The sequence below is a fragment of the Thalassophryne amazonica genome, chromosome 16 (genome assembly GCF_902500255.1).
Source record: "Thalassophryne amazonica chromosome 16, fThaAma1.1, whole genome shotgun sequence".
Classification (NCBI taxonomy): Eukaryota; Metazoa; Chordata; class Actinopteri; order Batrachoidiformes; family Batrachoididae; genus Thalassophryne; species Thalassophryne amazonica.
Genome location: NC_047118.1, coordinates 14,944,129 through 14,958,055, shown reverse-complemented (window position 1 = coordinate 14,958,055; position 13,927 = coordinate 14,944,129). Strand labels below are relative to the sequence as shown.

General features: G+C 40.9%; 2 protein-coding genes across 2 annotated transcripts in view; one reads left to right on the top strand and one right to left on the bottom strand.

Moving 5' to 3' along the window:
• The first annotated feature begins 577 nt into the window (after window positions 1-577).
• LOC117527913 (recQ-mediated genome instability protein 2-like) lies at window positions 578-2,414 on the top strand. The gene is made up of 2 exons (XM_034190419.1): window positions 578-908; window positions 1,921-2,414. Exons 1-2 carry the CDS (start codon window positions 632-634, stop codon window positions 2,073-2,075), a joined length of 432 nt encoding a protein of 143 aa, XP_034046310.1. The 5' UTR covers window positions 578-631; the 3' UTR covers window positions 2,076-2,414.
• Window positions 2,415-3,718: 1,304 nt separating this feature from the next.
• The window catches only part of zc3h7a (zinc finger CCCH-type containing 7A), a 37,207-nt gene continuing 26,998 nt past the window's right edge, over window positions 3,719-13,927 (bottom strand). The window contains exons 18-23 of the mRNA XM_034190090.1: window positions 11,756-11,889; window positions 8,845-8,950; window positions 8,644-8,752; window positions 8,392-8,525; window positions 4,524-4,687; window positions 3,719-4,423 (exon numbers count right to left, since the gene is read on the bottom strand). Coding sequence (XP_034045981.1) covers window positions 4,234-4,423; window positions 4,524-4,687; window positions 8,392-8,525; window positions 8,644-8,752; window positions 8,845-8,950; window positions 11,756-11,889 — 837 coding nt within the window. The 3' untranslated portion in view covers window positions 3,719-4,233. The remainder of the gene's footprint in view (window positions 4,424-4,523; window positions 4,688-8,391; window positions 8,526-8,643; window positions 8,753-8,844; window positions 8,951-11,755; window positions 11,890-13,927) is intronic.

Genomic DNA, 13,927 nt, shown 5'->3' with positions numbered 1-13,927 from the left:
AAAAAAAGCAGATCACAGACATGACACAAAACTAAAGTCATTTCAAATGGCAACTTTCTGGCTTTAAGAAACACTATGAGAAATCAGGAAAAAAAAAAAACTGTGGCAGTCAGTAACTTTTTTAGTTACTTTTTTAGACCAAGCAGAGGGAAAAAAATATGGAATCATGAAAAACAAAACAACGCTCCCAACACATCACTAGTATTTTGTTGCACCACCTCTGGCTTTTATAACAGCTTGCAGTCTCTGAAGCATGGACTTAATGAGTGACAAACAGTACTCCTCATCAATCTGGCTCCAACTTTCTCTGATTGCTGTTTCCAGATCAGCTTTGCAGGTTGGAGCCTTGTCATGGACCATTTTCTTCAACTTCCACCAAAGATTTTCAGTGGATTAAGATCCGGACTATTTGCAGGCCACCATGCTTGACAATGTTCCATGGTGCATTCCAATCTGTGTCATTATTTGTGTAGGTATGTTAACATGCATTTTGCACAAGCTACCTGAAGCGATGCTTTTATTTTGAAGGAACTCAGCGGAAGGATACGTTTTGTATTTTCTGTCTTGAGTACGCGGTAAAGCGGGTCAAGGCTCCGTCCGTCCAGTCAGAAAACTTCCCCTGTAGTTGATAATGAACACTGGGGAGAAAACGACACGTCCTCCTCCTGTTAAAGTTCTGTCAGGGCAGCTGAGGACGGCAGAGAGCCAGAGAAGCGCCGACGGCAGGCTCGAGTGCGTGCTGCGCCCGGGCCGGGCCCGCTCTCTGCCGGTATCCATGGTGTGGATGCAGGGAACTGTGCTGGAGGTCCAGCTGCACCGAGACACGGTGCTCCTGATGGACGAAACCGGTACCTTTGTCGTCCAGGGCATCAACACCATTCCCAAAGGAAAACCGTGTTTGTCTCCAGGTGAATTCATCAACCACCACAGTTCAGATGTAGCCTGGTAACTAGTTAGCTAGCGGATAGCTAGTGCTGAAAACTAAACCCTCCTAAGGATTTATTTATTATTTACACTGAGTTTTTCTTCTACATCACCACTAATGGAGAATAAACAGCGTGTGGTTGTAGTTTAAACTTTCAGCCTTAATTCAGACATGAAGAGAAAGTCTTGATATTCACTGACATCATAAACACCACAAATCGGTATATTTAATTCTGTCTGAAAGAGGCCATTCTAAAACCTGAGTGAAGTGTACAGGTGAGGAAAGCCACCAAGTCACCCACTTCTGAAAATATGTTAAATACTGGGATGCAATCTGTTTATTATTTGCACATTATCAAAGACAGTTTGGATACATGAATGTAAGCCAGAGCATCCCAATATTTTCAATGCTAAATTTATGTAAGACTGAAGAAAAAAAAAAAAAGATGAATTTTGTTTTGTGTGTGTGTGTGTGTGAGAAGGGGACCATTTCTGGCCCACGGCCTATGTATGTATGGTGCAGTTTTTATCTGTTGCTGAAGTCACACCTCATGGTGGAACAGAATTTGCAACACAAACACATCAAATGTAGAAATGTAGGCTCCAGTCTCCACGTGCCTTCTGGCAGACGAGCTGAAATTTTCACACCCTGTTCCACTGAAGCTGTGCAAATGGTAATGTAGCAGACAAAAGCTGTACAATGCAGTTTCTGATCACACAGCCGCAGAAGCCTCTTAACTCCTTTTAAAGTTCTGGCATCTTGGTGGCTTCCCTCGCCCTTGCTTTCTTCAGATTTTGAGAACTGCCTACTCCAGATGGATTGCCATCCAGTACCACACTGTTTGTACTTGATGACTGATGGTCAAAGTCAAACTTATTAGAAATATTCATGCATTCATCCCCTGAGAAAATCCTTAATTATTAAGCTGTGGCTTGTCACCCAGTAACGGACTGTAGCAGTTCAGTGTTCTCGAACCAGTTTTTTTTTTTAAACAGGCAGCTACATGATGGTGATGGGTGTCATCCGGGCCGCCTCGCCGGAGCCCGTCATCCAGGCCGTCAAAATGGCAGACCTCTCTGAGCTCACCACGCTCCACAGACGGATGTGGAAGCTGGAGGTGGAGGACCTGCAGGAGGTGCTGCTGACTTGAAGACACCCGTGTGGGTGGAAATATGACAACCTGCGCATCAAATGTCTGGACGAGTATTCTGACAGTTGGGGAGGGGGGTTAGAGACCCACCTCACAGCAGAATCTACTGGATGGCAGCAGGATAAAATCAGACTCCACAAACCAGGATCAGAGGTGTGTGCAGAGTGAAATGAACCATGGACACGGACACACTCAGCCGTTAAGACTGTAAACACAGATTTGTCTTTCTGAACATTTTTTTTTTTTATAAATATACAGGCCGTCATGCTGTGATCAAATATGAGCAGAATGTTAAATTTAAAGAATGTTAAAATGTTAAACACGGACTCATCTGGAGTATTTACCAAAAAATTAACAGATCCATAAGTACTTGAAGCTGAGTGAGGAATCCGAGTGTCTGGGTTTATGACAGTCAAAGACAAACATCCAGGATTTCAGTGCCTTCCTGGACTCTGCCATCAGACGTGCATCTCTTTGAGGAGTGACTTGTCTTTGCAGAATGTCCATGTTTTTTGGGTCCTTGTGCTTCTTGTGTTACTGTATGGTTGCGTGACAGTGACCAAAGACAACAGCTTGATGTCTTTGGTCACTGTCACTTTGTCACAAACTTGGTCCTGGATGGCAACCAACGAGGCAGACAACTGGTCTGTGACCATAGTGTGATGGAGGCAACAACCCCACTGCATGATCCAAGACCTGACATCACCAGACCATAACAAGAGGAGCAAATCTGTAACCGCTCCATTGTAGAGGTTTGTGAAACCTGCTGGGGTTCCCCCCCGATTTAACACAAGATTGTATTGGCAAAACTCAGCCACTGGGGGGCGAACAAGATAAAGCTTAGATGAAAATGGAGAGCTGAGTCAGGAAGAGTCTGGGATCAAGAAGGGCATCTGGTATAAAACTGCACAAAGATCACATATAGGGTGACATGGAGATGTGTGATCTGCTGTAGCGATGTAAACAGCACCTAGAATCCAGCCTCACTATACCATGGCATGCATGAAAATGTATGGTGGTCATCCCTGGCTGTCAGGAGGATGGGGGCAGGGGTCAACATTTAAAAATGCTGTGGTCATATTAAACTATACCATCTGATCATAAAGATTTCTAAAGGATACAGTTTGGATGGCCTGTATGAGGTAAAAACATCAAAAAGTTGCTTCAAGTTTGGCTAAAGGTAATTCAATTCAATTATGGCTTTTTTATTACCCAATTAGCTCAACCAATAATTTGCCTAGTTTTATAACCTAAACTGGAGCAATTTTAACTTTTGACTCCTGTACAAACTGAACTTGACTTTTTTTTTTTTTACCCCATTCTGTCATAGGTAGTCCAAGCAATTACCCTTTGGATCTTTATGAACAAATGTACTTTTCAATATGACTGTAGCTTTTTTTTTTTTTTAAATGTTGAACCCCTACCTGGCTACAGCAGCCACACTGGGATGGCCACCATGCTTTCTTGTGTTTAGTTCTCTCAAGTGTTGTTGTTAGGTTGTCTGGCCTGTGGACTAATGGAGGTTCCATTTGAGATAACTCACAAAGTAGTGGATGTACAATTTTATCTCTGAATAAATAGTCTACTGAACTTCGCTTCTGACTGCGCTGATGTGTAAATATTAAAACACAGCAATCTAAACATCAGTTTTAAAAAAAATCCTTTATTTGGTTGGTGCCCAATACACTGGTAACACTATTACACAAATGTAAATTGAAAATGTTGACAATTTAAAATAAGATAATGTTAACTCAACACTTGATTTTTTTTTTTTAAGTATCTCATACTTAAAACTTACTGAAGGGTAAAGGTCATTAACACAGAACCTGCTTAAGAATTGAATTTTATAAGTATCTGATCGTGTCTCTGATTGAGGTTTACACATGCTATTTTCATCACCAGTTTCAGTTATTCTGAAAGGTGCATAGCAAAGCTCCAGGAATGTCCCATGTAACATTCACTGTTAACAGTAACACGCCTTTACAGAGTAAACCAACCACCAATCAGAGGGCGGGGTCGGAGAGCCCTTCAGTAAAATCATGCTGTGAGATCAGGGTGTTTCCCTCCTTCCACGTGGGACCTGAAGGATCACCCCCGTCTCAAGACTGTTTGTGCCACACAATACTGCTTTCTTTGTCAGGGATCATGTCTACGTCATTTACTTAATGTCTTTAAGCAGAAAACTGTATTTTCCAAAGTCATTGTCGTTCGGTGCTATAAGATGGTCTTTTCTGGCTTTGGCAAGTTTCATCAAAAGGAATTCACGGCGTTCCAGCCACTCTTTTAGTTCCTGCTCCCCATGGGCCAGCTTACACAAGTCCTCCTCCGTGCACGTGCCTTTGAGGAACCTGTTCCAAAAAAAAAACAACAAACGCACGAGATCAGACGTAAAGAGGGTTAGAAGCAACACATGCCTCCTCGAGCCTGTTCTGAGGACACTGGTCTTACCGCTCGCAAACTTTAAAAGTGCCCGTGGGAAATCGATACTGCCAGCAGTTCTGATCATCCTCAGAGTTGAAAACTCGCTCCTTGTGTTTTTCTGAAGTGATATGCTGCTGCCACTGCTTCTCACTATTGCAGTTTTTACCGCACAGCCAACAGTGATTACCAGCCTGTGAAAAGACGAAACAGCAACGAGAGTGATTACAAATTGTTCAATCACACTACTGAAAGTTATTTTCTTTGAAAGTCAGAGACCCTGGATCTTAGCATGTTTGGAGCACCGCCTTCTGATAAACAAGGACGATACTTGCAGGCAGCAATTTAATAGTCTTCTAAAGCCAAGAGCGTATAGTTGGAACTTAATTCCCATGTGAAGCTTTCCTAAATTACTTCTTGAACAGATGTTTGTTCTCGCTTAGCCCGTTTACTCCATAGGACCACAATGATCTTTTGGCGATACAGATGCCATTATTTTAATGTTAAAATTTTATGGTGAAGCTCATTCATAAAAACATACTGGCAGCTTTACACATTTCACTTAGTTGCCCGAAGCAAGGAAACTAAACATTAAGAGCTGACCGCATTACACTGGTCAACACAATTTTTCTTGCATGGAGTTTTTCCAACAGATTTTGGGTAATATGGTGTTAGTTCTTCCCAATCACGTTTTTGAGATATGAAAACATTCTCGTATCAAGCACTGAAGCAAAAGCTGCAGTCTCGCACACCTCTTCGGCACCATAAACGATATGGCTCTTGTTCACATTTCGCAAACCTGTTTAGAACACTATTCTTTTGAAGCAGGATTAGTGGTGTCAAACTTCTGAATGAGCAACATTTGCAGAATCCATCAATATGGAACATGCAAATTGCAAAAAAAAAAAAAAAAAAAAGTGATTAGAGGAAATGTGAGTTCAGATTCTATGCCAAAATCACCCTAAATTAGCTCTCAAAGTCCATGCAAGAACTTTTTTTTGGGTAGAAACCAGTGTTATTTCAATCAATCAATCAACTTTTTTCTTATATAGCGCCAAATCACAACAAACAGTTGCCCCAAGGCGCTCCACATTGCAAGGCAAGGCCATACAATAATTATGAAAAACCCCAACGGTCAAAACGACCCCTATGAGCAAGCACTTGGCCACAGTGGGAAGGAAAACTCCCTTTTAACAGGAAGAAACCTCCAGCAGAACCAGGCTCAGGGAGGGGCAGTCTTCTGCTGAGACTGGTTGGGGCTGAGGGAAAGAACCAGGAAAAAGAGATCGATCACTAATGATTAAATGCAGAGTGATGCATACGGAGCAAAAAGAGAAAGAAACAGTGCATCATGGGAACCCCCCCACAGTCTACGTCTAAAGCAACATAACCAAGGGATGGTCCAGGGTCACCCGATCCAGCCCTAACTATAAGCCTTAGCGAAAAGGAAAGTTTTAAGCCTAATCTTAAAAGTAGAGAGGGTATCTGTCTCCCTGATCTGAATTGGGAGCTGGTTCCACAGGAGAGGAGCCTGAAAGCTGAAGGCTCTGCCTCCCATTCTACTCTTACAAACCCTAGGAACTACAAGTAAGCCCGCAGTCTGAGAGCGAAGCGCTCTAATGGGGTAATATGGTACTACGAGGTCCCTAAGATAAGATGGGACCTGATTATTCAAAACCTTATAAGTAAGAAGAAGAATTTTAAATTCTATTCTAGCATTAACAGGAAGCCAATGAAGGGAGGCCAACACGGGTGAGATATGCTCTCTCCTGCTAGTCCCCGTCAGTACTCTAGCTGCAGCATTCTGAACCAACTGAAGGCTTTTTAGGGAACTTTTAGGACAACCTGATAATAATGAATTACAATAGTCCAGCCTAGAGGAAATAAATGCATGAATTAATTTTTCAGCATCACTCTGAGACAAGACCTTTCTGATTTTAGAGATATTGCGTAAATGCAAAAGGCAGTCCTACATATTTGTTTAATATGCGCTTTGAATGACATATCCTGATCAAAAATAACTCCAAGATTTCTCACTGTATTACTAGAGATCAGGGAAATGCCATCCAGAGTAACGATCTGGTTAGACACCATGCTTCTAAGATTTGTGGGGCCAAGTACAATAACTTCAGTTTTATCTGAGTTTAAAAGCAGGAAATTAGAGGTCATCCATGTCTTTATGTCTGTAAGACAATCCTGCAGTTTAGCTAATTGGTGTGTATCCTCTGGCTTCATGGATAGATAAAGCTGGGTATCATCTGCGTAACAATGAAAATTTAAGCAATACCGTCTAATAATACTGCCCAAGGGAAGCATGTATAAAGTGAATAAAATTGGTCCTAGCACAGAACCTTGTGGAACTCCATAATTAACTTTAGTCTGTGAAGAAGATTCCCCATTTACATGAACAAACTGTAATCTATTAGACAAATATGATTCAAACCACCGCAGCGCAATGCCTTTAATACCTATGACATGCTCTAATCTCTGTAATAAAATTTTATGGTCAACAGTATCAAAAGCAGCACTGAGGTCCAACAGAACAAGCACAGAGATAAGTCCACTGTCCGAAGCCATAAGAAGATCATTTGTAACCTTCACTAATGCTGTTTCTGTACTATGATGAATTCTAAAACCTGACTGAAACGCTTCAAATAGACCATTCCTCTGCAGGTGATCAGTTAGCTGTTTTACAACTACCCTCTCAAGAATCTTTGAGAGAAAAGGAAGGTTGGAGATTGGCCTATAATTAGCTAAGATAGCTGGGTCAAGTGATGGCTTTTTAAGTAATGGTTTAATTACTGCCACCTTAAAGGCCTGTGGTACATAACCAACTAACAAAGATAGATTGATCATATTTAAGATTGAAGCATTAAATAATGGTAGGACTTCCTTGAGCAGCCTGGCAGGAATGGGGTCTAATAAGCATATTGATGGTTTGGATGAAGTAACTAATGAAAATAACTCAGACAGAACAATCGGAGAGAAAGAGTCTAACCAAATACCGGCATCACTGAAAGCAGCCAAAGATAACGATACATCTTTGGGATGGTTATGAGTAATTTTTTCTCTAATAGTCAAAATTTTGTTAGCAAAGAAAGTCATGAAGTCATTACTAGTTCAAGTTAATGGAATACTCAGCTCAATAGAGCTCTGACTCTTTGTCAGCCTGGCTACAGTGCTGAAAAGAAACCTGGGGTTGTTCTTATTTTCTTCAATTAGTGATGAGTAGAAAGATGTCCTAGCTTCACGAAGGGCTTTCTTATAGAGCAACAAACTCTTTTTCCAGGCTAAGTGAAGATCTTCTAAATTAGTGAGACGCCATTTCCTCTCCAACTTACGGGTTATCTGCTTTAAGCTACGAGTTTGTGAGTTATACCACGGAGTCAGACACTTCTGATTTAAAGCTCTCTTTTTCAGAGGAGCTACAGCATCCAAAGTTGTCTTCAATGAGGATGTAAAACTATTGACAAGATACTCTATCTCCCTTACAGAGTTTAGGTAGCTACTCTGCTCTGTGTTGGTATATGACAGAGAACATAAAGAAGGAATCATATCCTTAAACCTAGTTACAGCGCTTTCTGAAAGACTTCTAGTGTAATGAAACTTATTCCCCACTGCAGGGTAGTCCATCAGGGTAAATGTAAATGTTATTAAAAAATGATCAGACAAAAGGGAGTTTTCAGGGAATACTGTTAAGTCTTCTATTTCCATACCATAAGTCAGAACAAGATCTAAAATATGATTAAAGTGGTGGGTTCCTTTATAAAGCTTTCTTGGCACTTTCAAGAACCTAGATAGATATAGAGATAGACTTGGTTTGTACCAAAACGTTGGTATCTCAACAACTATGATTACAAGGCGCAAACACCGACCACCATACATTTGCTGAACTCACCACTTCCTCAGCATAGTCTGTCGGCATGTGGATCTGCTTGCCGTTCTCACGAACAGAGTTACTGGAAGATTCTTCGCCCCAGCCAGGCTTCTGAGACTGAAGCCACATCTCGTACAGCTGATCCATATCTGGAACTACAAAGGACGTACGGAGTGCGTTTACAGCTTCATAAAAGATGTGGCGACTGATGCACATCTGAAAGAACTCTATAAACACAAACGTCTTAAAAAAAAAAAAGTAAATCAAACTCACTGTTGTTTTCCTTCATGTAGCCCCAAAGGTCTCTTTCTTCTACGCTGTGAGCAAAGGTGCAGTTCCCGATGTATTGACACTTCTTGCCAGCTGTCACATGCATGCAAATCTGAAAGGAAGTACTGTGCATTAACTGAAACTGAACTAACTGCTGGGGGCTGGGAGAAACAAATGCTCCTGTCGTAATTGATGGAAACATACCTCAAATTGAGATGGGATGGGCTTCTTGGTTGGAAGGGGTCGAATCGCCGCCCACTTTTTCCTTTCAAGAGAAGTTGCAAGCACAACTCTCTTGTCTTTTGCCCACCTAAAGTAGAAACCACAAATAAGACTCTAATTTGATCTAATTGACCAAGCAGCACACATTCCATGTGACAAAATATGGAAAATGTCTCCAACTGACATGTCTGATCCTGCTAACATTTTTTTAAACACTTAAGTGATGGAAAATGTTTGTTGTAAGCTTACAAGTTGCCTCAGTGTGTCCACACCAGAATTACAGCATTTTTAGATCTCTTCCCATTTGTAACTGTGAGTTTTACATTCAAGCGTACCCAAGGTGGTTTCATACTGTGGCAGATGTACCAACCCAGGGTGCCAGCACGTGCTGCCAGACTAGACCTTAATGATTTATAGTGCCCTCCAAAAGTATTCAGGCCCTTGGTATTTCATGCATTTTCATTTGTTTATGCCATTTCAAACAAAAAGTAAATCTGGCTTCTCAATATAAAAATAATAAAAAAAAGTCTTCCTTAAACTCAAACCAAATCTCTACAACTTTAAAAATATAAAAGCCAAGATGATGGGTTGCATAAATAGTGGGACCCTTTGGTATAATACCTGTAAATCAGTCTTATTGCTAGTTTTCTTCAGACAAGTCAGGGGATGGATACATGAACATTTCCAAGCCACTGAATGTCTTGGACTTTATTTACAACAGTTATGAAGAAAATCAAAGTACGACACTCTATAGTAAGCCTGTGTGGAGTAGACAGTCCTCAAAAACTGAGTGACTGTGCAAGAAGGAGACGAGTGAGGAAAGCCACCAATACACCCAGGCAGCTCAGAAGAACTCCCAGTCTTCTCTGGCTACAGATGGAGAAATTGTGCATTGTGCGCATTTTGCATTATGTATCCCCAGTTATACAGCTTCATGATGAAGTGGTACAGAGGAGGGTTTTCTTTCACAAAAGCAAATCAAATCTAGGCTTACATCTTAGATGTACCTTCTAGCAAATTGTAACTGAACTTTCAGGTCTTCTTTTTCAAAAAATCCTCTATACCACTTGAAATGGCACAAACAAATTAAAATGTGTTTAAAATACTTTTGGAGGGCACTATATCCTCTTGCACATTCTTTTCACAGTGCAATACTCAGTTCCAGTTGCAATTTTTAAATGGGTGTGAATGCTCCCGTTTGCTTTTAGCAGAGAATAATAAAAGGGCTGTTTCTCAAACTCTGCAGTCCATGAATGAGGTATTTGTTAAATGTTTCACACAGCCCATAAAGGGTAAAACAACCCAGTGTGAAAAACAATATGACAGAAGTTACACTCTGAAAAAAATGAGGTGAAAGCTTCCTAATATCTTGTTTTTGTTTTTTTTTTAATCAAATAAAATAACTGGCAGAACCCCCCCCCCCCCCCCCCCCCCACACACACACACACACACACACATGTTTTGCATCCCTTGCCTGTGTAGTAACACGTTAAGAAAAAAGTATGAAGTCATTCATTCATTTTCAGCCATTTATTGATGGCAGACTAAGGAGCTCATCCCACACTTCGTTATCCTCGGCCAAGTCCTGTAATGCTTCCTGGGGGATCTTGAGGCATTCCCAAATGAGTGGGGAAATATAATCCCTTCTGTGTGTCCTGAGTCTTCCCCGGGGTTTCCTCCCAGTAGGAAATGCCTTGAAGACCGCACAGCAGAGGGGCAGAGAGGAGGTGAGGACACAGAGGAGAGCATGCGGACAGACTCAGCTGCAGCCAGTCTGTGTGCGCTCTGATTTCTCTTCTAGTTTGTACGTCTTGTGCTGAGCTGCAGGTCTGCGCTGAGTTCTGTCATGTTTATCTTCTCTGACCGCGAGCTGCGTCCGCACGCGAATGAACTGTCCCTGAGAAAATGTGGCGATGTCTGGAGTTATACTGTATTTTGTGCACACGTCCTGTCTCTGACAATCAGGCTGTGAGCAGGACTTTGGACTTTATTCAAAAACAATTGTGAGACAAGGTAACATCGAGCAGCTGCCTGCAATCAGCATTTTTTTCTTCTGTGCTTTTTGAGCGTGTAGTTTTTACTGCATTGTGTACACAGTATAAAAACAATTCTGTGTGATTTATACTTTGGGAACAATGGAACAAAGCAGGATTCATAAACTGGCGTTGGGTAACGTTTTACTGTGAGGGTGTGGTTTACAGTCACGTTGAATACCGTTGCTTTGCTCTGACTTGCGTCTAAACTATTTCCTTTCTGCATTGAGCACAGGACGCAGAAAAAAAATTAAAAGTTTAATTTTTGGAGTCTGACTGGCTTCGTCCTTTGTGTCCCTTGCGGTGTTCTGGCGTTGCGCTACCATCTTCTCGGCACTAGGTTGCATCCACGTGGCGTCGTCATGATGTCGCAACTCAGTGTCTTTAAGGATACAACTAGGGGGGCATCCTCACTAGGTGCCAGAACCACCTCCGCTGGATTCTTTCAATGCAAAGAAGCAGCAGCTCTCTCACAGTCTCTCCCGGATGGTTGAGCTTCTCACCCTGTCCAGGATTGTAAGCAAAGATACTGGACAGAGGAATCTCATTTCTGCCACTTGTATCCGTGATCTTATTCTTGTGAGGGATACATACAGAGTCACACCCCTCCCCCCTCTAGGGAAGTCAGACCACAACCTAGTCCACCCCCCCTCCCCCCCCAGTCCAAAGCCAGCTGGTAACCACTCGTTCCGTCAGGAAAGTGTCCTGAGAGACTGCTATACTGCCACGGTGTGGGAAGACTTGATCAAAACCTTAGATAGCATTGGGAAGGTTAGACCTTACTTACCCTTGTGATGCACCCTGGGGGTGACTTATGTAATGCAAAACAAATAAACTGAACAAGAAACCCAAATACTTACGTGTGTCTGGCCTTGGCTAAGCAATACTTTTTGTTCTTGTCAGCTTCACTCAGTTGGCCATTTCTCCAACACTGACCACAAACGAACATCAGCTTCATATTTGGAGGTCCAAACCTTCTCTGTGTGCTAGAAAGCTGTGGAGCAGACAAGATTTAAAGTATTAGTTAAAAATTTCCTACTACTACAAATACTTGTGCAGTGACCAGCGCATTGCAATTTAAATGATGTTATTAAACTCTCTTGAATTGTTAGACAAATCAATGTGCCCATAAAACATCTGGTACACACTGTGTACATTTTGATGAAAACCACATGAAATATTTACATAAAATTCACACGACTTGAGAAATAAATAAGCGTTAATCATTGACCTGCATATTCAACTTTGAATTGGGATAAAGTTATATAAACAAGAAGTTATTCTTGTATTTCCATCATATTAGTTATGGTAAGCCATGCTTGTCAACAAACCCACGGTTATGTGAAGGCAGTGTATTTGTACTATCTGGTATTGTCTTAATTGAAAATTGTCTTAGACAGGTCTGGTTGCAAGTAATATTGATCTGTTTTTAGAACAATGTATGCTTTGGCAGGACAGAAGTTTCACAAAATTAAATTATGCATCCTAGCTATGTGTAATATGATAAACAGCATTTTGGATGTTACTTTTCCAATACCTCATGAATGACGATGACTTTTTCCAATACTTGCTGTGAATTGTTTTCTAGTTAACGTGTGGGTCTGTAAGAAAATAATAAATTCTGTAAATCTACCACTCTTTCACGCTGCTTCTGCCATGGCAAACAGATAAATCAGCCACAATAAGGAAACCTGTTTACTCAAGCTGCCTTTTGCTTATGCAACATGTTACCCTGTATTTTCTATGAGGATGGGTACATCTTGTCCCTCTATCAGTGCAGTGCATCTGAAACACTGCACAGAGGAGGCTTATCTCCCTTGTGTGAGATAAAAAAAGGTAACCTGTGTTATTTTACTGGGATAAGGGCAGAACAAAACAGGGCAAACACCTTGTATAAAATACACCTTTTCTAAACCGTTTCAATTTGTTTCAGTTATCTGCTGCACTCTTTCAAATGGTAATACAAGTACCAAACTTGGCAAAAATACTCCTTAGATATTACTCTCTTGAAAAAGCAGATGGCCCACTTGAATTTTCAATAGGCAGCCAGGCAGGGGTCAATGAAGAATAACACAGGTCCCAAATTTAAAAATGCTTCAATTATATTGAAAAGTATACCACATTTGTCTGATCATAAAGATCCCAAAAAAAGGTGTAGTTTGGTATAGGTCACAGGGTTAAAAAAAAGTAATGCAAATTATTTATTGAGCTAATAGGATTAATAAATGGAATAGGTTTAACTTTTGAATGTTTGTTGTCCAAAGTAAAAGTCAAACAAGGTTGATGTCCACTGGATTCTATAAACATGTGATATGCGTAACTAAGCACAACACATGGTGCAAACTACTCCTTTTAAGAACCCTATTATAACTCCAGCAATGATCTGCATCACTTTTTACAAAACTCGAGCAACTTTAACTTTTGACCCCTACAGAAACTGAAATTGACCTGTCAACACTTTAGCTGTTTTTATCCCATAAATCCATAGAATTCAATCATAAATAGTCCAAACTATCTTCATTGACTCTTTATGCTCAGACAAACAATGTGGTATAGTTTCAATAAATTTTGACCCCTGTGCAATTCTTCATTGACCCCTGCCTGACCACTTACTGAAAATTCAAGTGGGCTGTCTGCTTTTTCAAAAGAGTAATGTCTAAGGAGTATTTGTGCCAAATTTGGTGCTTGTGTCACTATTTGAAAGATTCCTCTGTAAATATTCTGTTATCTGCTGCACTACATCACTCGGTAAGATCAGTCATGATTTTGTCACAATGGAAACTTCTGATGTCGCGTCATTAAAATTCATTTAAAAGCCCTCGATGTGGTGACTTGAGGTATTAATTCATCTAGATGTCCTTCACTCAAACACAAATTTCTGTGGAGTAATTATTATTTTTTTTTTTTTTTGCCCAGGGAGGTTTGAAGTGAATCATACGTAATCTGACATCTGTGAGAGATTAATAAGTCAACCCCTGTGCAGTGACTAAATCAGGGTTACTAACTTGCATCCTGTGGACCATGTTTGTTCA

Coding starts and splice junctions, on each gene's coding strand:
- LOC117527913 (XM_034190419.1), top strand. CDS start 632: ATGAACACTGGGGAGAAAACGACACGTCCTCCTCCTGTTAAAGTTCTG. Junction 909..1,920: donor AAAACCGTGTTTGTCTCCAG/GTGAATTCATCA, acceptor TTTTTTAAACAG/GCAGCTACATGATGGTGATG.